This window comes from Phoca vitulina, unplaced genomic scaffold (genome assembly GCF_004348235.1).
Source record: "Phoca vitulina isolate PV1807 unplaced genomic scaffold, GSC_HSeal_1.0 scaffold20, whole genome shotgun sequence".
Taxonomy (NCBI): domain Eukaryota; kingdom Metazoa; phylum Chordata; class Mammalia; order Carnivora; family Phocidae; genus Phoca; species Phoca vitulina.
In genome coordinates, this window is record NW_022589723.1 from 19,090,700 (window position 1) to 19,116,577 (window position 25,878).

General features: G+C 40.3%; 1 protein-coding gene across 1 annotated transcript in view; it reads right to left on the bottom strand.

Moving 5' to 3' along the window:
- Window positions 1-25,878, bottom strand: part of LOC116640576 (RNA polymerase-associated protein LEO1) — a 37,870-nt gene that overhangs the window by 1,196 nt on the left and 10,796 nt on the right. The window contains exons 3-11 of the mRNA XM_032417653.1: window positions 23,651-23,755; window positions 20,052-20,146; window positions 18,958-19,103; window positions 18,127-18,211; window positions 12,180-12,274; window positions 11,476-11,610; window positions 10,208-10,343; window positions 7,843-8,029; window positions 5,931-6,028 (exon numbers count right to left, since the gene is read on the bottom strand). Of these exons, the coding sequence (XP_032273544.1) occupies window positions 5,931-6,028; window positions 7,843-8,029; window positions 10,208-10,343; window positions 11,476-11,610; window positions 12,180-12,274; window positions 18,127-18,211; window positions 18,958-19,103; window positions 20,052-20,146; window positions 23,651-23,755 (1,082 nt within the window). The remainder of the gene's footprint in view (window positions 1-5,930; window positions 6,029-7,842; window positions 8,030-10,207; window positions 10,344-11,475; window positions 11,611-12,179; window positions 12,275-18,126; window positions 18,212-18,957; window positions 19,104-20,051; window positions 20,147-23,650; window positions 23,756-25,878) is intronic.

Sequence of the window (25,878 nt, forward strand, 5' to 3'; positions counted from 1 at the left end):
AGGGTGGATAGTCTGAAGGCTGAAATTGGGGAAGGCCGGGCAGCTCTCGCTATGACCCGAGAATGCTTCTGGATGTACAAGCTGGCCTATCATCTACTTTTTCTGATGGTCCCTATGACTGGCTCTTTGAGGAGCAAGATACCATCCCACACTTGCTTCCTGCCTTATTATCCCAAACGCAACCCCACAGACCTGAAGTGCCATAGGAGAATTCAAAGGAGAAGGTTATGAATCCAGAAAGAGATCCAGAAGTCCTCCTGCACTTACTTCCTAGCCGGCAACGGTAAAGTTATCCAAACAGCAAAGCGGGAATATGGATCCCGCCTCCAGGGTGTGACTAGTGCTCGCTGGTTTCTACTTCTATAGCCTGGAGCAAACCGAGATACTTCCCTTCTCTCCCAACCCAACATCAGCAAAGGCAAAGAGGACATTCAATCCTACCATTGGTCTTTTCATTTATTTTCAACTGAAAGTCTTATTTTAAACACTTTACATGCAAGCCCGCTTGTGGCAACCTTCCCTACATAAACGTCAGTTTTTTCTTCAGCTCTAAACATCTTCAGCTCTAAAATTCTGTAGGAGTTTAGTTTGAGTGAACTAAAGAACTGGCATGGTACTTCTCAAAGGTGGTAGAGCCTGAAACCAAGAAAGAGACTCTTAACTACAGACAACAAACTGAGGGTTACCAAAGGGGAGGGGGGCAGGGGGGTGGGTGACATAGGCGATGGGGATGAAGGAGTGCACTTGTGGTGAGAACAGTGTTGTATGGAAGTACCGAATCATTAAATTAGCTGAAACTAATACTACACTGTATGTTAATAACCTGGAATTTAAATAAAAACTTTAAAATAAGTAAGTAAGTAAAAGGTGGTAGAGCCTGTCCTCAAGGACGCAGGGCAGGGCCCAGCACACTAGAGATGATCAGGGCTCTCCAAACAGGTCTAACTGGCACCAATCCTAATCCACGGTCTGGGGTAAAACGCTCCAGCATTCTGCTTGGGAAATCCTGCCGGGACTGATTTCCCCAGCAGCTACAGGCAAGCACAGTAAAGCACAGCAAAGGAATGCAGGACTTAGGGAATGGCATCCTTCAGGAGACCTCATATTGTGCAACTAAAAACGTGGGATTCTACTCTACTGAACTGCGCTGGAATAAATCTCAGTGCCATGTATAAATGCAACAAATGACAGAAATATTCCTATTAGACTGAAGTTTGCTAACATAACCATGAATGCAAGTCCATATAAAGCAATGGCAGCAGTTTTGAAGGAATTATCTTCCAACAATTTAAAACTAATGGTAACTAATTGTAATTGTTTTTAAAACTAATTGATTTTTTTCATACTAATAAGCCAGCTCCCAGAGTTATTTAACACAAAACATACCTAAGAATATATATAAACAGGAGTGTCTTAAAGTATGAGAGACCAACACCAAGAATGTCAAAGGCTTCCAGGGAAATATATTCAGAATCCCTATCATGGGAAATCCTATACTAGAGGGCAAGCTGGGGCTATGCTAGTTCCAAGTCACCTATGGTCCCATAAACAGAGAGCAAGGACCTCTAACAGGTAAGGCAGGGTTGCCAAGGTGGGGAATGGAGGCTCCACGAGGGGGAGCTGGGAGAGGAACAGACCACTGGGTACTACCTTCTAAGTAATCCTTCTCAGCAGGTCACCTGCTCCATCTAAGAAAGCTGAGGACTGGTCATGATCCTTTCCTTTCCGTTGTCTTCATGTTTCTTCTACTTGGGTCTTTCCTTTTTCCACAGTTTCTCCTCTTACCCATTTTTCTACCTTCCAAGTTATATAGGTTTTCTAAAGTTGTTTACTGCTTACAAAAATAAGGGATGATAAAAAAGCTACTTTTCTCCTTTTTTGTAACTTAGACCCTGTTGGGGAAGGGAAACTAGCATTTCCTGTTCAGATACTACATGTTACCGTGCTACCCACTTCCGAATCTGTTATTATCATGCAACAACTTTGCAAGCAGCAAGCATAAATGCCATTGAAGAGATGAGGAAACAGATACAGAAATGAGATGACTTCATCAAGGCCATACGAGTGGCCAAGATTCAATAATCCAGTTCACTATAATCCAGACTCATGCCCTTTCCCCCCATATCACAGAAAGCTCTGCTGATAATGGTGCTTCTCTGGGAACTTAGAATTTGCAAGCTCTGCTGCATCTCACCCAGGCTCATGGCGTCTGGACGGGGCTTAGTGCACAAACAGCGAGAGGGACCTAGTTCAGGTCTGACACCTTACCTTCTCTCTCCCGCTGCAACCCACAGCCAGGACTTGAGTAGTGAGAAGCAAGTGGCCAGGGCATGGGAGGTCCAGGCAGAAGATTTTTCTGTTGTCATGAAAGGGGAAGGGAAGGGTACAGGAAACCCTAGCAGAGTATTAGGGTGAGGAAGAGGGTAGTTCCCATAATAGACAGTTAGGAGGCATTCACAAGAGGCATTTGTAAGTCAGGCAGTTACAGGTCTTCCCAGCCTAGAAGAAGGCTACTGGATGGATCACATTTAAAAATCTCACTTCTGAGAATACTAGAGATAAACAGAAGTTCCATGGCAAATCTCAATTTTCATTCACAGTTTCTGCTTGCCAAGAAATAAAATAGCATCTGCTTAGATGAGGATTCCCGTTTGCCAACAGTGCAACACACTATAAAATCATCATTAAGATGTTTCCTATGTAATTTAAAACAAATACGTTGCAGAATAATTTGATAATTTCTGTCCAGTTATCTTCCATAGCACGCCACTTCCAACAATGACTGGGAAACATTAAATGTTGTGATTAACAAACAATAATGCAACACAGAATTCTGCTTCACATAGGAGCCTCACGGAAGTTCATAGTTCACAGAAAACCAAAATGATCAAAATACATTAAAACCATGGATAACAGAAACACATCATCAATTTCCTTCAATATGACAAAAAATCCCTCCCTACCATGGAAAATACCTAACAATAATGGGAAAATATAAACAAATCAGTGCGATCGCAAGAAAATAAGGCATAATCAGAGGCCAAAACCTAAGTGAAACCAAGAGATAAGTAGAGCACTAAGGCACGCTTTCTCCCTGAAGACCTTCACCAAACTGTGAACATCAGCTTTGGTTTGTATGCTCCGCGGTTGCTGAGGACAGGGGACAAAGGCCAACTGGAGCAGATTAATAGCAGACCCCAAAGGACTACATCTTTAGTATAAAGGCAAACCAGAAATAAGCCCAGGCCCGCTTCTGTGAGGCAGTGGTCAGGGAATTTTTCTGGTAAAAGGGCCAAATAATAAACATCTTAGGCTTTGTTAAGACACACGGTTTCTGTCGTAACTACTCCACTCTGCCACTGTAGCAAAAAAACATTCACAGGCAATATGTAAATGAATAAGCATGCCTGGTTTCTAACAAAACTTTATTTAAAAAAATGGTTGGCAGGGATGCTGGGTGGCTCAGTCAGTTAAGCGTCTGCCTTTGGCTCAGGTCATGGTCCCAGGATTCTGGGATCGAGTCCCGTGTATTGGGCTCCCTGCTCGGCAGGGAGCCTGTTTCTCCCTCTGCCTGCCACTCCCCCTGCTTGTGCTCTCTCTCTCTCCCTGACAAATAAATAAATAAAATCTTAAAAAAAAAAAAAAAAAAACAGTTGGCAGGCTAGTGAGCTGTCATCTGCCATGAGCAAGTGTGTATGAGCCAAGCATAATATATAGAGTTACTGAATCACTATATTATACACTTGAAACTAATATAACATGGTGTGTCAACTATATTTCAACTTAAAACAAAAAGTTGGCATTCCTGACTTTCTCACATATATAAGCTTGTATGTAATTGAATTCTTCAAAGAATGAATAAGATTTTAGAGGAAAAAAAAACCTAGAACCAAGTAGTACGAGAAAGCTGTTTTCAGACAATGAGAGTTAAAGCTACTGATTGCATCACAGAGTATCAGTCATCATTATAAAACAGAAAAAATCAATTAATTCTAGGAAAATTCATAACATCAAGTCAGAACTCTTTCTTCCAGGTAATCTAAAAAGGCCTCATTCCTAGAGTATACTTTAAAATGATCCCAGGTGGCTGGGGCACCTGGGTGGCTCATTCGGTTAAGCATCTGACTCTTAATTTCGGCTTAGGTCATGATCTCAGGGTTGTGGGATCAAGCCCTGCCTTGGGCTCCACACAGGGTATGGAGCCTGCCTGAGATTCTCTCCACCCCACCCCCCTGCACTCTCCCTTCCCTCTCATAAATAAAATAAATAAATAAATAAATAAATAATAAATAAAATAAATAATAAAGTGATCCCAGGTGGCTGATACCCAATGCACCTGGCAGAGGCAAATATAAATCACCTTTATAGGAACCCAACAATCTGGACACCTCAAAAATTCCCATTAATCTGAGCTAAGTAAATCAATCATTTAATCTCAGGACACACAGAGAAATAAGTCATCAAGAAACAGAGCTAGTAAATGGGCAATAAAATCACACATGTAAAGATTTCAGACACTGGAATTATTAGACATAAAAGACTACATATACATAGGTTTAAAACATTTAAAAACATAAAAAGGAGAAACTGGAAATATGAGTTAGGGGAAGGAGTTTTTAAAATGACCAATTTGAAAAAGAAACTACAACTAAACATTTTTTAAATGGCCAATTTGAGAAACTAAACCTCTACAGATGAAAACTAGAACAATTAAAGTAAAAATTCAATGACAGATTAACAACATGAGACACAGCTGAAACAAAGGGGCAGTGAACTAGAAGAAGGCTCTAAAGAAATATCATAGAATGCAGAGACAAAGGGAAATATGAGAGTTGTAAAGGACAGAGAAGGAAACATGCATTTAATCAGTTTCACAAAGACAGAATGGTACAGAAGTAATATCTGAAAAATTGACGACTGAGAAATTTTCAGAACTGATGATGAATTCACATTTAGGAACAAATCCCAATCAGAAAAATAAAAGGTAATACCAAAGAGATATCACAGTACAATTCAAGAACACCAAAGATAAAAAAAATATCTAAAAAGACTCAACTAAAAGAAATCCTGGGGATGTAAGGTACAGCACGGTGACTATAGTTAAAAATACAGTATTGAATATTTGAAAATTGCTAATAGTCTATTAGACCTTAAAAGGACCTTAAAATTTCTTACCACAAGAAAAAAAGTTTGTACCTATGTGTGATGAATGTTACCTAGACTAACTGTGGTGATCATTATGCAATATATACAATTACTGATTCAATCATTATATTGTACACCTTAAACTAACGTTGCATGTCAGTTACAACTCAAAAAAAAAAAAAAAAAAAAAAGACTTAAAATTTCTCAGCACCTGTACTCTTATCATTTGGAAAGGATACTGTTAAAAATATAAGTTAAAATACTTTTAAATTACTTTGAAATAATTTTTTATTATTTTGATAGAAACTTATTTTAATTTATTGAATTACTCAATACTATTCAAATACTATTTCATCTAAAGGGAAAAAAACAGGTTTTTCTACCATAAGAATTATTTCTATAATTTAAAAAAATATATTGAAAATAAACAAAAAGGAAAGAAAGAAGACATAAACCCCCTGATCTACCCACGCTGAATGATTTCCAGTTTCTAGTCAAGCCTTGGTAGTGCAGGACCCCGCACGTTTTCTCACAGGCCTTTCCATCCCCCTAGGACGCCCACCAGACACTTTTGTCCACACCCAGCGAGAGGTCTCCTCTGAGCAGCCTTCCAACACCCGCCGGAGCACAGGGGTCAGACCCTCCTCTGGCCGCTCCCGCTCCTGTCACTGCATTTACCTCACTGACTTCCAGTGAAGCCTACAGACATCTGTCTGTGCTCCTGGGCTGTGAGCGGACTCGAGGACACAGGGTAAACTCCTAGCACTGAATACATTTGGTTTTACCTCATCACTGGTCAGTTTCTTCGCTTTGAGTAATCTTTGAGCCTTATCTTCTTCTGATCCCTCATCACTGTCTGACGAATAGATTCTGGCTCGTTCCTCTGAAAGCAAAGGAATGATTTGTGAGTAACTTTCAAAGACGGTGATCTGTTCATTTCTGGATTTTTCTTCTGATGAATATCTTTAGTTCCTTCTGTACGTTTTTTCCAGAAGAAACAAATCATTAAAAATTTTTTTATTTAAAAATAAATATAAGATTTAATATGTTGAAGTGAAGCACTTATCCTCTCAAAATACAAGAATGGTTCATCCGACCAGTTTTAAGTATTAAAAAGGCTGTGTGCAAGGTCACTAAAGACACAAACACCACTACTCTTCCAGAACAAGCTACTGACACCCGAGTCATTCTTTCATGGGGTAACTGTTAATTCCAAAATAAGCTTTGAAGATAAAAGCAAGTGGTGGCTTCCCGGTCCTGTAAAGACCATTTGTTGCCATATGGACCTTTCAAAAGGAGATGGAGATGAGTAACATTCTGCTCTGATGCCCCAGCCAAGGTGAAACTCAGGATGGAACCAAGAACAGCTGACTTTAGACCAACCCTTTCACAAGGGAACCCAGAGTCTTCCCCGGAACCGAACTTGTCAGGTTTTTAATCTCTGGTGAACTGAATATTATATATCTCTCTCCCTAAAAGCAGCCTCAATTTTTTTGTTTTTATTTAGTTTTTATGTGGTTTATTTCCACAATTAATCTTTTCTGTGGGAAATTAGCACTAAAAAAAAGTCTCTGTACTGTAGTACCAAAATAAACAACAGGCAAGAAGCGTGTAAGAGCTCACGAGAACAAATGCAGTCACCGCAAGAAAAGGAGAAAGGAGTTTTATAGGATGGTAGAGAGGGGAAATTTGAGTGTTCTTAAAATCTGTCACTTGATGGGGACAAAACTAGGATGCATGGACCCCCGTGGTATACCTTACATGTACTGTACAGTGGTTCCCAAAACTCTATCAGGTTCATCTAGGGAGGACTGGAAGTTCATTTCACAGATGGGGAACACAATACTCAGAGATATGAAGTCACTTGCCTGAAGCTGATGACTGGTAAGAATAGTAACAATGGTTTTAGGTTACGTTTATTTAGTACTCTTATGTGCCAGGTACTGGGCAAAGTACTTTACGTGTACTATGTCATTTAATTCTCAAAACAACCTCACTTTGTAAGTACTATCAATATTAATAGGTTGGTTTTTTTTTTCTGATGGAATAACAGAAGGTAGGTATTATAACTTTGAAAAGTCATACAACTAAAGAGTGGCAGAACTGAGAGCAGGCAGGGTCAGGTCAGGGACCAGGCCAGTCTTCTACCTCAGGTTTAGTCTGCGGGCTGTGGGGAAATCCCTGGATACAGTACTGTGGTTGAGACAGATGCCTCAGAAGTCAGATGACCCTGTTTCAAGAACTGTCCGCTTACCAACTATGCATCTTTGGGCAAGTTACTAAACCTCTCAAAGTCTCTGTTCCCTCAATAAGAACAAGACAGCAGTTCCCGCCCTTCTGCAATGTCTAGTTCAGTAGCCCTTGAAATATATCACTCATTAACACCGGTTCCTCAAAAATAAAAAGTCCATGGGCACCTGGGTGGCTCAGTTGGTTGAGTGTCCAACTCTTGATTTTGGCTCAGGTCATGATCTCGGTTGTGAAATCAAGCCCCAGGTCAGGCTCTGTGCTGGGTGTGGAGCCTGGTTAGGATTTTCTCTCTCTCTCTCTCTCTCTCTCCCTCTGCCCCTCCCCCCACCCTGCTCTCTCTAAAAAAAAATAAACAAAATATCCAGTGACTGGGCATTCAGAGTAGGCCAAATGCAAAGATAAATTCCTGAACCCCAAAATTATGAAATTTAACTTCTGCACACTCACCTCGAATGCCCCCTTTGTATCGGTTTTTAATGGCAGCCAAACTTATGGACTCCTCGCCTTCCTCCTCCTCATCATAGCGATCAGGTTCTAGGTAACTAGCACTCAGCCCCCGCTGGTGCTGTTTCTCTCTCATTCGGCGCTGCTGAGATTCCCTACGAATAGAAGCCCTCAAACGTTCTTCTTCTTTCTGTAAAGAAGCAAATAAAATACTGAACTTTAAAAAATGAACTAGTTTACTGCCCACTTAAACTACTTTTACTATAAAGAACATGTAAATGCCCAGCCCAGGATAAACCTATTTCTGCAGTTCTCTCCATTTTACACCTGTTATCACACACAGCGATCACTCTGTGTAGTTTAGTTCTAAGGCGTGAAGGCAACACAGGGTGAAGGGGCAGAAGACTCCCTCGCGCCAACTGCCCCATCAGAACGGGCACAGACATGGCCTTGGGAGCCGCACGGGGGGGCGGCCAGCCAGAGCCCAGAGAGCAGCAACCAGCCTGAGGAACCTCGGCCATGCCCGGTGGACACCTGAGGGAGGCTGTGTCTGCTAACCCCTGAGACAGACACCCGGCTTGCGCGGGCTCCACCAACTACAGTGGTGCCCAGAGGTTCCTATCCGGGCCCCTCCCCCCAGAGAGCTTCCCCAGAGCTCCCAATGACAGGACGGGGAGGCGCTGGTAGGGGAGGGTCCCTGAGCCCCCGAGCAGAACAGTCACGCCCTTCCTCCGCCTGCCAATCCACACACTGGTGTTCACAAGGTAGAGCAGAATATGAGAGAACAGGGATAGTATGGCATTTCTTTGAATTCCTCATTTAATTGCTCTCTATGACTGCACACAGCTCCGTTGCTCGACATTCTATGCAGCAAATTTTTCATTAAGGTTGTACGGAGTACAGAGTAAAAATAACTGTTGGTACAACCGGGATTAAGAACAAACTAGCTCATTCCTTATGCATTTCCATGGACACTGGGGAAGTGGAGGAGGGCTTGGGGGATCTTTTAAGGTGGTCCAGAGGGCTCTTCCAATAATGCTGAGACCAGAGTCTGAAGGTTCCTGTAGCTACCTTGGCTTGAGGAGAAAAGGCAGGGAAATGGAGCAAGAAGTCAGGCTCCAAAGCCAATGCACCTACACACCACTGGGCTAGGCACTACTATGAATCCGGTTTAGTTAACCTGCTTCCATGAATGAAATAGGAGAAGAGAAAGCAGGGGGCCAGGGCCAGACCATCAGCAGAGTCTGACAGTGAGATCGGTAAGAAAGGCCCGGAGGCAACCAGAGCGTCTTCGCCTCACTGTGCCCTGGTGCCCTAGGGAACGGAGTCCCATGAAGCAGGCAGGGCAATGCGTGAAATCTAGCAGGTATCAGAGAATGAAACTATTTGGCTGCATTCAGCTTCTTAAAGCAAGTGCCGCACCAAAGGACCATGGTGTCGACACCCCCCCCATCACTGAGGGACTACGCCCCAGAATACATTTGTGCCTCCCTGGTAGTTGTGGCAACTCTAACAGGTAGGACATTATAAACGGATCTTCGCTCCATTCTCCTCAGGCATGTTCCCAAACTTCCCGTTTATTTTTATTCTATTTCAGACTACATCTCTAGCATTTCCATGAATTTTTAACACAGATTCTAAGCCAGACAGAGCTCACTGAATCATCTTTGAAATTCTATACCAAAGTTCAGATCCTTTCAGTCCCCCAGTCTGTTCCTGAACCGTCAGGACCTGGTGAGAGAAACCCAAGCCCTTGCGTCTGTTTTGTGACCACCGCCACATCACTTTTGTCTGGCAAATGCTTCGGGAATTGATCCAGCTCCCTGTTCATGCTGGCACGTGAGAGAAAAGGTGCGTCAGTAAGAGATGAGAAAGTTTTGGGAAATGCTATTCTTAACATACAGCTATACCTCATTTTATTGCACTCTGCAGATACTGTGTTTTGTTCTGTTTTTTACAAATTGAAGGTTTGTGGCAACCCTGCGCCATGCAAGTCCATAGGCATAATTTTTCCAGCACCATTTGCTGTGTTTCTGTATCATATTTTGGTAATTCTTACAGTATTTCAAACTTTTTCATTCTATTTGTTATGGTGATCTGTGATGAGTGATTATGACTTGCTGAGAAGGTCAGATGATGGTTAGCAAAAAGAGTTTTAAACTAAGGTATGTACATTTTTTTTAGACATAATGCTATTGCACAGTATGGTGTAAACATAACTTTTATATGTACTGGGAAACAACAAAAACAATCATTTGATTCACTTTATTGTGAAATTCACTTTATTGCAGAGGTCTGGAACCAAACCCACAGTTTCTCTGAGGTATGGCTGTACCAAAAGTCCCAGGATAAAGCTTAGCCAACGCACCTTAATCATTTCAGTGCGCTGGCACTCAGGATCACGACCAGCCATTGGTAAGATTCTGATCTTCTGTGTCTTTGAGCATCTATCCGCAAGTGACAGGGTCATCTTCCTGTGTGTGGCACTGTCTGTAGAGTGAGGTCTGCAGGAAATGAACAAAAATGCCTGTTTACCACATACATCTGTGAACCAGTCATATCATCAACATCACAAAAACAAGCTACCAGAGACCATTTCCTATTCTCTAGAAAAAAATAGGCAGGAACACTCAACTACATATACTAGGTGAGGGATTCCAAACTTCATTCTGTGGCTCACTGAAACATTCTTATCTTACAAGTAAAGTAAAAAACAAAAGCTCGAGTAAAAAAGTCTTTGCAAGGCACAATCACCCTCCAGAATCAGTAAATACATAGATTCGAGGAGCACTTACTGAAAACTAAGTGCCAAGCAACATGCTTTGTGTTTTACAGGTTAAATGACTTCCCAGTCACAGCTACTCTATAATTATTAAATTTTATGTATCAGGGAAGTGGGAGGCAGAGAGGTTGAGAAAGTTGCTCAGGGTCACACAAAGGGAAATGAGACAGAAATATAGGTCTATCTGATTCTGAATCCTCTACTTCTGACCACTACAATTCTCAAAAAGCTAAGTCATAACCAAGATCGTTGTGCCCTCTTTAAAGATAAACATTACCCAAGGAGGATGATCTGCTTCGAATCAAGAAAAGAAAAATACACACATTTCAGAGTAGTGCCTACCAGTCTAAAGACGGGGAATGCTCTCACCAGCTGACCTGAGTGTCCTGGGCTGCTTGGGGGACACAAACCTGGAGAGGTACTGGGTGCAGCAGCCTCAAGAACGGGATGACCCCAGCCTTCACACCCAACTCATTGCCTCTCCTCTGATTGCATGCACACTACCAACCTCGTTCTCAGTTAGTCTTCCAGATCAATTTTATTAAAACAAACAAAAAGACACACTGACCAGCAAATATTCTGGACCCCTGGCAGTTATAGTACTCACTGGAATTAATAAATTAACACTGTGGTTTATATAACAGTCTCTTGTAAGTTTTATCATCATGACCCGGTTTCCCTGTGAAACAGCAATTTTTAGTGCACTGGACACACAGCCTTTGAACCCTCAGAGCTGAGAACCACACCTCGGTCTTTGGTGAGCTATACAGGTTACGTCAATCAGGAGTCAAGTATTTTGGACGATAGCTATAGTCACTGCTTTTACTGTAAAAATAGTAGTTCATAATAGTTACCTGAATGTGAGTTTGGTTTTAAAAACGGCTTGTCCCTGTAGACCAGTACCTTGTCTTATAAAAAGATGGTTGTGATCTCCCTGTAGTGGAGCTTTGTAAACATCAAACACTTCGTTGCCTAAATGCAGAGACATGCTGAAAAGAAGGAACACTTCACATTTTAAAGTCATAAAGCTTTCATTCTATCATTTCACTTTACTTAAATTGTGATTCAACTGCTACTTTCTCTCCTTACACAGAGTTCAGAAGGGAAGAAAAAAGGTGGCATGATGTGAGAAACCACCTACACAGAGTAAAACATGTAGTAGGTTTCTGTTTACAAACAAAGCATGTTGAGAAGGAAGGCGTGCTCTGATGGGTACTCATTCTCTACCACTTTCCCAGTGAAAGGTACTTTTTCTAACTTGTCACCTGAGAGTGAGCAGCGTGCGATGAGGAGGGGAGCTGGTCTAACATTTCCAAACTACTATGCTGTGGCAGGACAGAATGATCACATTTTCGGCCTACTTCTAATGCCTTTCACCAGCCTGTCCAACCCTCAACTACCTATCTACTTCTCTCAGGTCTTCTGTGCAATGCCAGAGACCAAGCAATGGAAACACTTTAATAAGACGTATCCCCCAAATAAGGTTTTCTTCTAAAGTCTGACCCCTCTTAGCCACATTCTAGGTATTTCAATGCTCTTCAAGGCATTTTGGGCTTACCTCCCATCTGACCACTTGACAATCCGAGCATTGCTTTCTTTGATTTCATTTCCTTCCTCATCCCGGCGTATCCTCCATCTTATCGTATTTTCTACCTGGTTCAAAACACAAGTGCCTTAGAATGCTGCAGTTTATGCTTCTTTTCTCCTCAAAAGACACATAATCATAGAATTTCTGTCACACACTTAGTGACAGAAAAACAGACAACACTGAAATCCTCTTGTTTTAATCATCTAGAAATGTTGAATAAATTAACAACAGAAAAACCAGTTAGCTTAACTCCTGAACTCCTAGTGCTGGAATCACAAAGGAAGCTGAGTGCCAGAGCATTTGAGTTAATGCTAAATCCATAGTAGCCCTGGGATATGTTAAGAAAGAACTCATGGTAAGAGCTATGAGGACAGGAAATAAGACTTGAGACCACAGGAAGTAGCAATTTAGGCCTGAGGCTCCCTCTATAAAGCAGGTTCTCTCACAGAGCTAACAACCTAATAAATATGGGACCAAAAACCTCTGCCCAGGGAAATAGGGAAACTCCCAAAATATGGGGAAGGAAAATGCAGCACCCTAGGAAGATTTAAAACCCAGGTGTTTGAGGAGGTTTAGAGTCTAACTTTATCTTGATTGCATATGGGGGAAATACCAGGCAGGTCTGGAAAACATTCAAGAGCTTCTAAAATGAAAACCTATTGAAATTAAAAACTCATTGGGAATGGGGCGCCTGGGCAGCTCAGTCAGTTAAGCATCTGACTCTTGATTTCAGCCCAGATCATGATCTCAGGGTCCTGAGATCAAGCCCCGTGTTAGGGCTCCACACTCAGCGGGGAGTCTAATTGAGATTCTCTCTCTCTCCTTTTCCCCCTGCTCCTCCTTCCCACCCCCAATCACTCTCTCTCTAAAATAAATAAATAAATCTTTAAATGGTAAACTAGTCTTCAACAAACAGGAAAGAATATCCAGTAGAAAAAAGACAGTCTCTTCAACAAAGTGGTGTTAGGAAAAGTGGACCGCAACATGCAGAAGAAACAGGACCACTTTCTTATACCATACACAAAAATAAATTCAAAATGGATAAAAGACCTAAATGTGAGACAGGAAACCATCAAAATCCTAGAAGAGAACACAGGCAGAAATACCTTTGATCTCGACCACAGCAACTTATTAGACATGTTGCCAAAGGCAAGGGAAACAAAAGCAAAAATGAACTATTGGGACCTCTCCAAGATAAAAAGTTTCTTCATAGCAAAGGAAACAATCAACAAAACTAATAGGTAGCCTACAGAATGGGAAAAGCTAACTGCAAATGACTTATCTGATAAAGGGTCAGTATCCAAAATCTATAAAGGACTTACCAAATTCAACATCCAAAAAACAAATAATCCAGTTAAGGAATGGGCAGAAGACATGAATAGACACTTTCCCCAAAAAGACATCCAGATGGCTAACAGACACATGAAAAGATGTTCAACATCACTCATCATCAGTGAAATGCAAATCAAAACCACAATGGGGTATCACCTCACACCTGTCAGAATGGTTAAAATTAACAACACAGGAAGTAACAGGTGTTGGCGAGGATGTAGAGAAAGGGGAGCCCTCTTACACTGTTGGTGGGAATACAAATGTGCAGCCACTCTGGAAAACTTTTTAACTTAAAAAAGTTAAAAAATAGAACTATCTTACAATCCAGCAATTGCACTACTAAGTAGGTTACAAGGGGTATCGAAGGGGTACATGCACCCTGATAATTATAGTAGCATTATCAACAATAGTCAAACTATGGAGAGAACCCAAATGTCCACTGACTGATGAATGGATAAAGAAGATGCAGTATATCGGGACACTTGGGTGGCTCAGTCGTTAAGAGTCTGCCCTCAGCTCAGGTCATGATCCCAGGGTCCTGGATCAAGCCCCGCATCTGGCTCCCTGCTCGGCTGGGGGCCTGCTTCTCCCTCTACCTCTCCCCCTGCTTGTGTTCCCTCTCTTGCGGTCTCTGTCAAATAAATAAAATCTTAAAAAAAAAAAAAAAAAAAAGACGCAGTATATATACACACACATACACATGATGGAATATTATTCAGCCATCAAAAAGAATGCAATCTTGTCATTTGCAATGACATGGATGGAGCTAGAGTATATAATGCTAAGTGAATTAAGTCAGAGAAAGACAAATACCATATAATCTCACTCATACGTGGAATTTAAGAAAGAAAACAGATGGCATATGGGAAGGGGGTAAAGAAAAAAATGAGAGAGGGAAACAAGCCTTAAGTGACTCTTAACAACAGGGAACTGAGGGTTGATGGAGGGAGGTAGGTAAGAGATGGACTAGATGGGTGATAGGTATTAAAGAGGGCACTTGTTGTGATGAGCACTGGGTGTTGTACGTAAGTGATGAATCACTGAATTCTACTCCAGAAACTAATACTGCACTACATATAAACAAAATTTTAAAAAAAGTTAAAAAATAAAAATAATAAATCTTTAAAAAACAAACAAAACTCAATGGGACTGGGGTGCCTGGGTGGCTCAGTCATTTAGCGGCTGCCTTCAGCTCAAGTCATGATCCCAGGGTCCTGGGATCGAGCCCCGCATCAGGCTCCCTGCTCAGCGGGAAGCCTGCTTCTCCCTCTGCCACTCCCCCTGCTTGTGTTCCCTCTCTCGCTGTGTCTCTCTCTGTCAAATAAATAAATAAAATCTTAAAAAAAAAAAAACAAAAAACTCAATGGGACTACCAGGAAAATATAGCACGTTAAACGCATGTAGTTTATCACTGCTGCATCCTGGAAACCCACTGAAATGGCAATGAAGAAATTAAAAAAGGATATACTCACAAAGATAAAGAGAATATAAATCAAGATGGCAACAAAGTCAACATTTTGAAAACTGACAGATCTAAGCCCATGCTTCCCTATGCCTATCCCCCAAACATCAACCTGAAAAGCAGCGGCTCCCTTTCCCACTTAGATTTTCTGGATCCCCACCGTTAGCTGTGATTGTCTTTGCAACAGGGTCCTAATGGTTCTCTTCCAGTTTTTCCCCTTTCCTCTTTATTCCTCACTAAATAAACACTATGAGGGCGCCTGGCTGGCTCAGTTGGAAGAGCATGTGATTCTTGATCTCAGGGTTGTGAGATCGAGCCCCACATTGGGTGTAGAGATTACTAAAATAATAAACTAAAAAAAAAAGAAAAAAGAAAAAAAAATAACCATGAAGCTGGCTGATGAAAAAAATCAAATTCATTAATTAAATATGACATCATATCTGAGATTGTTTCAAAAGTCTGGATAAGGTGTGGTAGGGAATATAGATAAAACAAGACTGTCCAACCTGATAACCAATGGAGTGAGTGATGGGTACATCAGAGTTCGTTATACGGTTCTCACTATATTTGTAATGTGTTTAAAATTTTCCTTAATAAAAGGATAAAAACAATCTACACTATTCCTACCCTCCCTCTCACACAAATATGCACACACATATAGGCCATTAGTGACTGAGAAGCCATTTTGAAAAATGCTATTATATAAAATGTTTCAAATTATAATAATGCTATGACAGGATATACTGCTAGGTCTTACCCTATTGGGATGAAAGACACAGTAAAGTAGCTTTAAAGATGGAGGACCTACAGAGATACATAAATAATAAGGAACCAGGTATAGTTTATTTTTAAAATTAATTAAATTTTTTTTTAGTACTCTCTATACCCAACATGGGGCTCAAACCCCCAACCTCAAGATCAAGCATCGCATAACTCTTCCGACTGAGCCAGCCAGGCACCCTGGTTCCTTATTCTTCAAAGAATTAATTACACCACCAACTGACTCTCTAAGAACAGTCTTCCTAGGGGCACCTGTGTGGCACAGTCAGTTCAGCATCTGACTCCGTTTTGGCTCAGGTCATGATCTTGCAGTTGTGAGACTGAGCCCCGTCAGGCTCTGCACTCAGTGCGGACTCTGTTTCAGATTCTTTCTCCCTCTCCCCACCCCTCCCTTCCCCACTTGTGTTCTCGCTCTCAAAAATGAATAAATAAAATCTTAAAAAAAAAAAAAAAAAGGAACGGTCATCCTAGTCTCAGGAACATCACTCAAGAAACAAAGCGTCCAGGGTTATTTTCCATCACACACCAAGGCTTTAAAAAACAGCAGTCTGTTACACATCGACCTTTGGTACTCTAAACACCAAGGTTTTATATATATATTTTTAAAGAGTATTTATTTAAGGGGGGCAGTGAGCACATGAGCAGGGGGAGGGGCAGAAGGAGAGGGAGACAAGCAGACTCCCCGCTGAATGGGGAGCCCAATGTGGGGCTCAATCCCAGGATCCTGAGATCATGACCTGAGCTGAAATCAAGAGCAGGATGCTTAACCGACTGAGCCACCCAGGTGCCCCTAAGCACCAAGGTTTTGGTGAGAGAAATGAGAAATACTCATTTCTAATCTTTGATGCCTATACTAGTCTGATATTATATGGCCTGAAAATAGACATATTGATTTTGGCCTGAAAATAGATATATTGATATTTGCTGTACCCTAATAGAAGGTAAGGCAAAAATGCAAAAACCAATAAAGAGTAAATGAGGAACACATTTTTTCTTTTTTAAAAATTTTATTTATTTATTTGACAGAGAGACAGTGAGAGAAGGAACACAAGCAGAGGGAGTGGGAGAGGGAGAAGCAGGCTTCCCGTGGAGCAGGGAGCCTGATGTGGGGCTTGATCCCAGGACCCTGGGATCATGACCTGAGCCGAAGGCAGACGCTTAACGACTGAGCCACCCAGGCGCCCCTACTACATTAATTTATATAAATGATGAGAAATAATGAAAAGCAGAATATCAGAGGCACTGAAACAGGCATGAAAAACTCATACTGTTAACCCTATATCAATAGATACACATGCTTGAAGGAAAAATATAAGCGGGTGAGCTAATGGGGGAAGAGAAGAGGCAAGGAAAAGGACAGCAAAAAATAAATAAATAATAGTCTAAGAACTACGCCTATTAATTCTGTGTCCTGGAGCAAGTTATTGGTGTCTATTTCCATTTTCTCATTGAGAGGAAGGAGTAGTGGGGGGGAAAAAGATGAAGGAGTAGTGAAATTTCACTGAAAAGCTTTGGAAGCCCACGCACTTTGGATAGAAACCATCTCGTATAAGGTTCTTTAGATACTTGTAGATCTATCACACTTGAAGAGATGGAATTATTCTAAAAATTCAGCCCTTGAATTCTAAGAATGCCAGACTGTTACTTCTTAACATTCAAACACCATATACAATATCCACTGAAAAAATGAAGTATTTACAGGAAATCTTTTGGATTTAAGAATTCAAAAAGCATAGCTCCAATTATAATACCACGAGTTCAACTGCTTCTCATTCTCTGGTACAACTCAGCTTTAAAGCATCTGCTTAACCTACATCTTCCTTGATTAAAGGAAGATTAGAGGCCCTTCACAGACAGACAGCTAATATAAGGTATCAAAGAGAAACATTAGTAGGAATGTAGTACAATAAAAATCTCTCCTAATAGTCAAAAAGAGCAACTGGAAGGCACTAGGAGTAGATTCTCCTTTTGTCTACGATTCTTCTATCACAGATCAAGGAGCCTGAAGGATTTCCTCTTGCAGGAAGTTGCTAGAACGTGACCCACAGTACACACGGAGGTAGTCACTGTAAACACCAAACCACAGTGCTACTTACTCCGAAGGAAGAAGCTAGTAATTTGTTTAAAGCATCAAAATAGTGTAACAGTGGAAAAGATGGAAAAATGCTACTTTTACAGAGAAAAAGCTATATATTTTCTTCCTACGAATATTCTGAAAAGACAATTTGTTTGTAAAACAAAAAACATAAAAAAATCTTTTTTAAAAGCTCAAGTCTCAAGTGACTATCCCCAGGCTTTACTTTACAAAAGAAAAAACTAAATGAGTACAGACTGGAAGAGTACCTTTAATTTTAACCTGGTTCGACCTTCTTCGTCCAGCATTTCCTCATCTTCAAATTCATCTTCATAATACTGAGGGTCAAAAGGTCTACAAAATGTTTTTAAAATAAACTTACTAATCATATTTCTAAGGAATATTATTACAGCTATATAATAACATCTCTATTAATAGACACCGTTATACTAAAAATCATAATTAAAAGTTAAAAATTAAGTCATAATGGTCAAATATCTTCATGTTCAACTTTAAGGAAGTATTCAAATCTCTACACCTTCTTGAAAGTTGGTGTTAACACATACTGCTTGAAAGGTAAGGCTAAATAGGTAAGAGTAAAGAATATTTTTAGTAAGTCTTCCAAAGAACAGGCCACACATGCTCTAGCTTTCCACATCAGTTTGCCCAGAGAAAAAAAATTTAAATCTCACAACAGCTTGCATGTGACTTAGTGAATAACAGCCATCAACACTAACTGTCCCAAACCGTTAGCTTTTCTAGATCCACAATGGCAGCTACAGTGTGCATTTGCAGTTTCTCTAGCAAAGTTTGCCACTCTGGATTTCAGCTTTTTCAGGGCTGCACTAGTCAAAAACAACCAAAGGCTGGTGATTTCTGTTAATTCATAAGAAAGTATCAAACTGCTAAAAACAATTACAAGCATTAAGTCTCCTTTACCCATGGTCCATACTTTTTCCACCACATGATGCTTATTTTTTCAGAGACACATGGTGAGTTAACCATTTTGTGATTAGTCACCTTGTGTAAAATCAGAAAAATATCAACATTCCACATATTTCTATCCAACATCTAGAAACACTTTTAATTGACTCCCTTACCTGGGCTCTACACTGAGAAAGTTGGGCAGTTTAACAAAATATAAGTCGTTTCCTAAATCCGTGTTTACTTTGGGTATTTCTACTTCTATTCTGGTCTCAGGAATTGGCTCCTCCTCCTGTTGATCCTGAGGCAATCCATTTTCATCCTAGTAAAAGAGTCAATTTCAGAGCTTGAAAGAACTTTGGAAATGCTCTAGTCTAGCTCAACCTCCACACTTTAATGACTTAGGTAGACAAGAAGCATACTGAGACTTCGGAGCTAAAGCAGCCCTCAGTCTCTACACTACCCACCCAAGCTGCCCACCAAAAACCAAAAGATGTCTTTTGTGATAATCTGTTTTCCATATATTCACCAACAAAAGTCACTCTATCAATTAAAATCAGAGAAGATTTTCCACACAGCACACTTCTTGGCATGAACAAGAAAAACCCTAAATATCAGTGGTTCTCAAATCACAAATCCTTGTAGTCTTGTCTCTTCAGGTGTGTCACCAACCTCTTGCTGGGCTGTTATTTCTTTTTCTTTGTTTTTACAACCAGTTTCTCCCAGTGGTAACATTTTTACAAACTATATAGTACAATATCACAACCAGGAGACTGACCCTAATACAATGAGATACAAAACACTTCCATCACCACAAAGATTCCTATCACCTTTTCCTATAGCTACATCCACTTCGTTCTTACCCTCATCCCTCCTTAATCTCAGGCAACCATTGATCTCTTCTCCATTGCTGTAATTTTGTCATTTCAAGAATACTATGCCAGGGGAATCATACAGCATGTAACCTTTTCGGACTGGCTTTTTCTCACTCTGCATACCCTGAAATTCCATCCAAGCTCTTGTGTATATCAATACGTCAATCTTTTTCATTGCTGACTAGTATTCCATGGTATGGATGTACCAGGGCGGCTACTTCTACTCCCCCTTATAAACAAGATTTCCCTACCTAAGAAAGCCATCTGTTTCTTGTATTTTCATACTGCAAATCAGTTGGCAACTTCCTCTTCTTGGCCTAACAGCAACCTGAAATCTCTGAAACGTCTACTTAGCCTTCAGTAAGGGCCCAGTTCACACTGGCAATTTTACTTACAACAGGCTGCCCTGGAGTAGGTGGTTTATCTTCTCCATCACTCCCTGACGATATATCATCTGCACCTCCAAACAGATCCATGGTTCCACTGTTATCTTTAATATTGAGGGAAAAGTCACAGTATTAGTATCTATAACAAAGGTTCTTCAAAGCTATCACTTCCACATATTCCCAAGGTTTCTGGACCAGGCACCAGGAAACCACCCAAGCACAACTCTGTACCTGGGTCTCAAAGATAGGACCAGAGAGCCTGTGGAGAGGGAAGGGGCAAATTCAGTGAAAAGCAAAACTTCACAGAAGACGTCTTTTTCCCTTCATTTATTGCAACCTTGTTCTTCCATTTTCCTTTACTTTCCGGGAGCCCAAATGTCCTCCTACAGTCTAGATACTCACATTTGGGGCTTAAGCACTCAATACATGCCTATTCTCTACATACTCCCTCAAGTTTTAAAACTGCAGACCCTGGCCTACCACCTGAGGCAGAACTTCACCTAGGTTTGACAAAACAACAATAATTTGTAATAAACCAATAAACCAAGGTAGGGTAGAAGAGGGGGTAAAAAGAAAGATAGGAAGGTGGTCAGAAAGTAGACTGCTTGCAACCAGGACTATAGAAAAGTTACAATTATTGGCAATGACACAGTCTAGGATAAAACTAGGAGAGTGAGCTATTGAGACAAGGGGGAGGACAGATCACTGAAAAAGAAGAGACAAGCTATTAGAATGGCCCAAATCCAGAATACCGACAACACCAAATGCTAGCAAAAATGTGGAGCAACAGGAACTCTCAATCACTGCTCATAGGAATGCAAAATGTTATGGGCACTTTAGAAGACAGCCTGGCAGTTTCTTACAAAACTAAACAAACTCTTACCATATGCTCCAACAATCATGCTCCTTGGTATTTACCCAAAAGAGTTGTAAGCTTATGTCCACACTAAAACCTACACACAGATGTTTATAGCAGCTTTATTTATAACTGCCAAAACTGGGAAGCAACCAAGATGTCCTACAGTAGATGAATGGATAAACTGGTACATCCAGACAATGGAATATTGTTATTCAGTGCTAAAAAGAAGTGATCAAGCCAGGAAAAGACATGGAGAAAATATATATTTCTAAGTAAAAGAAGCCTATCTGAAAAGGCTACATTCTGTATGATTCCAACTATAGGACATTCTGGAAAAGGCAAAATTAGAGAGACAGTAAAAAGATCATTAGTTGCCAGAGGTTAGGGGGAGGGAGAGATGAACAGGTAGAACACAGAGGGTTTTTAGGGCAGTGAAACTACTCCATATGATACCAGATATGATACCATAATGATGGATATATGTGATTACACATGTGCCCAAACACACAGAATGTACAACACCACAGTGAACCAGAGTGAAGGGTAATATAAACTATGGGCCTTGGATGATATATGATGTATCAACATAGGTTCACTAACTGTAACAAATGTACCACTCTGGTGGGGAATGCTGTTGATGAGGGAGATTATGCATGTGTGGAGGCAGGAGGTATATGGGAAATCTCTGTATCTTCCCCCAATTTCACAGTGAACCTTAAACTGCTTTAAAAAAATAGTAATAATAAAGCCATAACAATTAAAAAAAAAAAAAAAAGGCGGCAAGGAAGGCCAGGGTATTGAAAGTTCATCTATATGGTAAAATCAAAATGAAAACCCCACCCACAAACACTCTCCTGCCTCCCTCCTTCTTTTAAAGATTTTTATTTACTTGCCAGAGAGAGAGAGAAAGAGTGCACAAAAGCAGGGGGAGAGGCAGGTACAGGGAGAAGCAGGCTCCCCGCTGAGCAGGGAGCCCGATGTGGGACTTGATCCCAGGACCCTGGGATCATGACCTAAGCCAAAAACAGACGCTTAACCAACTGAGCCACCCAGATGTCCCTCCCCCCACCTTTTTTTTAAGACTCATTTGAGAGAGAGGGCACACGGGCATGGGGGAGACAGAGAGGGAGAATCTCAAGCAGACTCTCTGCTGAGCGTGGAGCCCCGACAAGGTCTCAATCTCAGGACCCTGAGATCATGAGCCAAAATCAAGAGTCAGACACTTAACCGACTGAGCCACTCAGGCACCCCTCATGTCCCTTCTTGATTCATTTTCTTCCTAGTTCTTATCACCATCTGACATACTATATATTTAACTTACTTCTTATGTTGTTGTCAACAACCTACCCTGACCCCAACCTATCCTGACCCCATCAGCATTTGAGTTCTACAGGGAAAAGGTCTTTATCTGTTTTGATCAATGCTACATTCCCAATGCCCAGAAGAGTACTACTACACAGTAGATTCTCAATAAATAACTGAATAAAATGAAAGAATGAATATATCTAATTCTCAACCCTCTAGGACGATTAGCATCATCTCCCTTTTATACATCAGAAAACTAACTCTCTGACAAATAAATAAAACCTTTAAAAAAAGAAAAAAAGAAAGATGCCCAGGTGGCTCAGTCGGTTAAGTGTCTGCCTTCGGCTCGGGTCATGATCCCAGGGTCCTGGGATTGAGCCCCGCAACAGGCTCCCTGCTCAGCAGGAAGCCTGCTTCTCCCTCTCTCTCTGCCTGCTGCTCCCCCTGATTGTGCTCTCTCTCTCTTTCTGACAATAAATAAATAAAATTTAAAAAAAAATAAAAGAAAGAAAGAAAATTGAAGTGTAGTAAGTAATTAATTTGACCAAACTCATACAGCTAGAAAGTGGAGCCATGAAAATTCTAAGTGAGATCATCTGATTCCGAAGTCCGGGCACATAATTGCTAGCTGTCTTTAAGTGAATCCAGAGCTTGCTCTTCTGCCAGCCCTCTCCTTTTCCTTCTAGCTGACCCTCTAATTACTTTAGTTGTAGTGTTACTTATGATAATTTATATAAGCTATTTAACATTGTCTAATTACCATTCAGTACAATGATGGTTGTGCATAATCAAACTATCAAAACTGTATTTGTAGAAACGTTTACACTAACATCTTTATTGTATAGCAATCTGCCATTTGAAAGAGTCATACATAGAGATGTATAGGTAGATTTTTTATCCTTACAACAAACCTACTTTACCTAACCCTGGGTTTTTATGACAAATTCTTCATCTAACCCACAGCTTGAAGAATCAAGTTCTTTATGTGTTATTAACCTGTTAAGGACTTAAGAACAAGTTGTCCTGAAACTATCAGTATTCAAACTAAAGAATGGAGGTTACCACCTCAACCAGAGCCTCAGCCTCCTAGCAACACATTCATCTAACTATAAATGAAGCAGGAAAAAAAAAAAAGAGGGGCTCTTGGCTGGCTCTCTTGGTAGAGCAGGAAACTCTTGATCTCAGGGTCATGAGTTCAAGCCCCGCACTGGGCAAAGAGCTTACATTTAAAAAAAAAAAAAGAAGTAGGCTCTTCTTCAACTGATTAAGCACAAACAGTTTTCAATATCCATACAACCTCCCCGTGTACACTAAGTGTATGCACACTCCTCTGTGGGTCTTGCAGTCTGGGGTAAATGCCCAGAGTTGGCAGTGCGCTACAGTTAAATGCAGAAAGAGAGACAGAAATATATACATATGTATGTAAAAGAAGTAACTGGAATACCTTTTGGTACCTCAGTGTCACTATCTGCTTCTGAGTCAGAGGCAATTGCATTCTTGCGTTTCATTCGTAAAACTTCATCTTCACTATCACTGCCTCTTGCAGATTCTGTAAGAGTAGAATTAGAGGTTCTTCATAATCACAGTCATTTCTTAGCTTTGAATTATGTGCTTTAAAAGCAACCCTAGGGATAAACAAACTGTGGTATAGCCATGCAATGGAAAATTACTCAGTAACAAATACGAAGGAACTATGGATACATGTAACAATTTGGAAGAATCTCAAATGCATAATGCTAAGTGAAACAAGTCTAAATGAAAGAAAAAAGGCTACATACTATATGATTTCATTTTTCTGATGACATTCTCAAAAGAAACAAAACTACTGTGATAAAACAGATCAGGAGATGTCAGGGGATGGGGTGGAAAAAGGATGTGACTACAAAAGGGACAGAATGAGGGAGTTTTTTAGAGTGACAGAACTATTCTGTGGTGGTGATTACACAAACATAGGCATTAACATTAATAGAACCGTACATACACATACAGACTGTAGTTAATTTAAAACTAAAACTCATTAAAGGAACATTGGTTTCTATAAGCAGAAAAATTTGATAGAATGAGAAAAGTAGTACTAAACTTATGACCAAATTTATAGGACTCATTACAAAAAAAAAGAAAAAAGAGGTAAAAATATTGCAATGGAAGAGACAAATACAGTTTACCCTTGAACAACATGGGGAGTAGGCGCACAGACCCCCCACCAAACACCCAGAGTCAAAAATCCATGTTTGACTCCCCCAAAACAACTACTTATACCCTACTATTGACTGGAAGCCTTCCCGATAACATAAATAATAGATATTTTATATCTGTATTACACATTGTATTCTTACAATAAAGTAAGCTAGAAAAAAAGAAAATATTAAGGAAATCATAAAAGTACATTTACAGTAATGTACTGCATTTAATGAAAAAAATCCACATATAAGTGGACCCACACAGTTCAAACCCATGTTGTTCAAGGGTCAATTGTATAAACATATCTCTGGATGGTACAATTGTTTATCTAATTGTAAACTTTAAGAAAATCACTGTCCATCTAGGTAAGAGTTAAGCAGAATGCCCAGCTATAAGATTCCCTACCATAACCCTAGTCTTATGTTACTCTGCTAGTATTGGGAAGTAATGCATGAGCCTTAATGATTCTGCTACCAGTAAAAATAACTCTACCCAGAACCAGTTATTGAATACTTATTGTAGCCCAGTAGTCTAGATAGATCTATATCCATCTCTCCAAATTTTCTGGCCTCCTCTCCTAAATAATGCCAAAATGTGGTCTTGAAAGCTATCCTGTGAGGTAAGTATTACAGGGTTAAAGACTTCCTCCCCCATATATAAGCTAAGATAGGATCAATATGTAATTATAATCAGTCACCTATGGAAATGAAACAATCCAAGAATTACTTGAAGAAGAATTCTAACCTAATCAAGATTACTTCTACAATACAAAGAAATAAGACCTCTAAATTTCTTTAATATTCTATATGAAGAATGTGTTAACTTGAGAATAGTGTAAATGGACATTATAAAAAGGGTACAAGAAGCCAAAGTTTGGCTACGTGTTTCCTGTAGTCTCTAAGGAATGAATATTCTGACCCAAGCACATCTCTCTAGGAGGATGCATGTATCAAGCTACATAGCACACTGAGGTCAGCAAGCCATGTTTTCATTTTCTGGATGTTATACTTCCCAGGCAACCTCCTGATACTATCATTTGGCATCCAATGTCAATTTTCCCCAAAGGCAAGAGAGAAATAACTGATCCTCCTGAAACAAATAATTCTGCAATTTGATTTTTATAAATTAGTTTGTTATGCATTTGATTAGTCTGAGTGAACTCCTTGGAGCCTAATTACCTCTGGATGATCAAATTTTGGATCTCAAAAAACTGAGCTGAAACATGGTATTTACACCTCAGTACAGCTACCCTATGGAGACGTTTCATAGGCATTGGTTTTTTTCCCCAAGCAAATCTATTCTCACCTGAGGCATGCTTCTCAGTTATCCACCAAAATGGAACCAACTCTATTCATTATCTAGCTACTCAAGCACCATATATCTTTCTCTTAGGCTGTCCTCTTTTTTTTCTTCTTGACCTATCAATTAACAAATGAAGGGGGTAGAAATAATAAATGCATTACAAAAAATTTTTTAAAGCAAAATGTACAC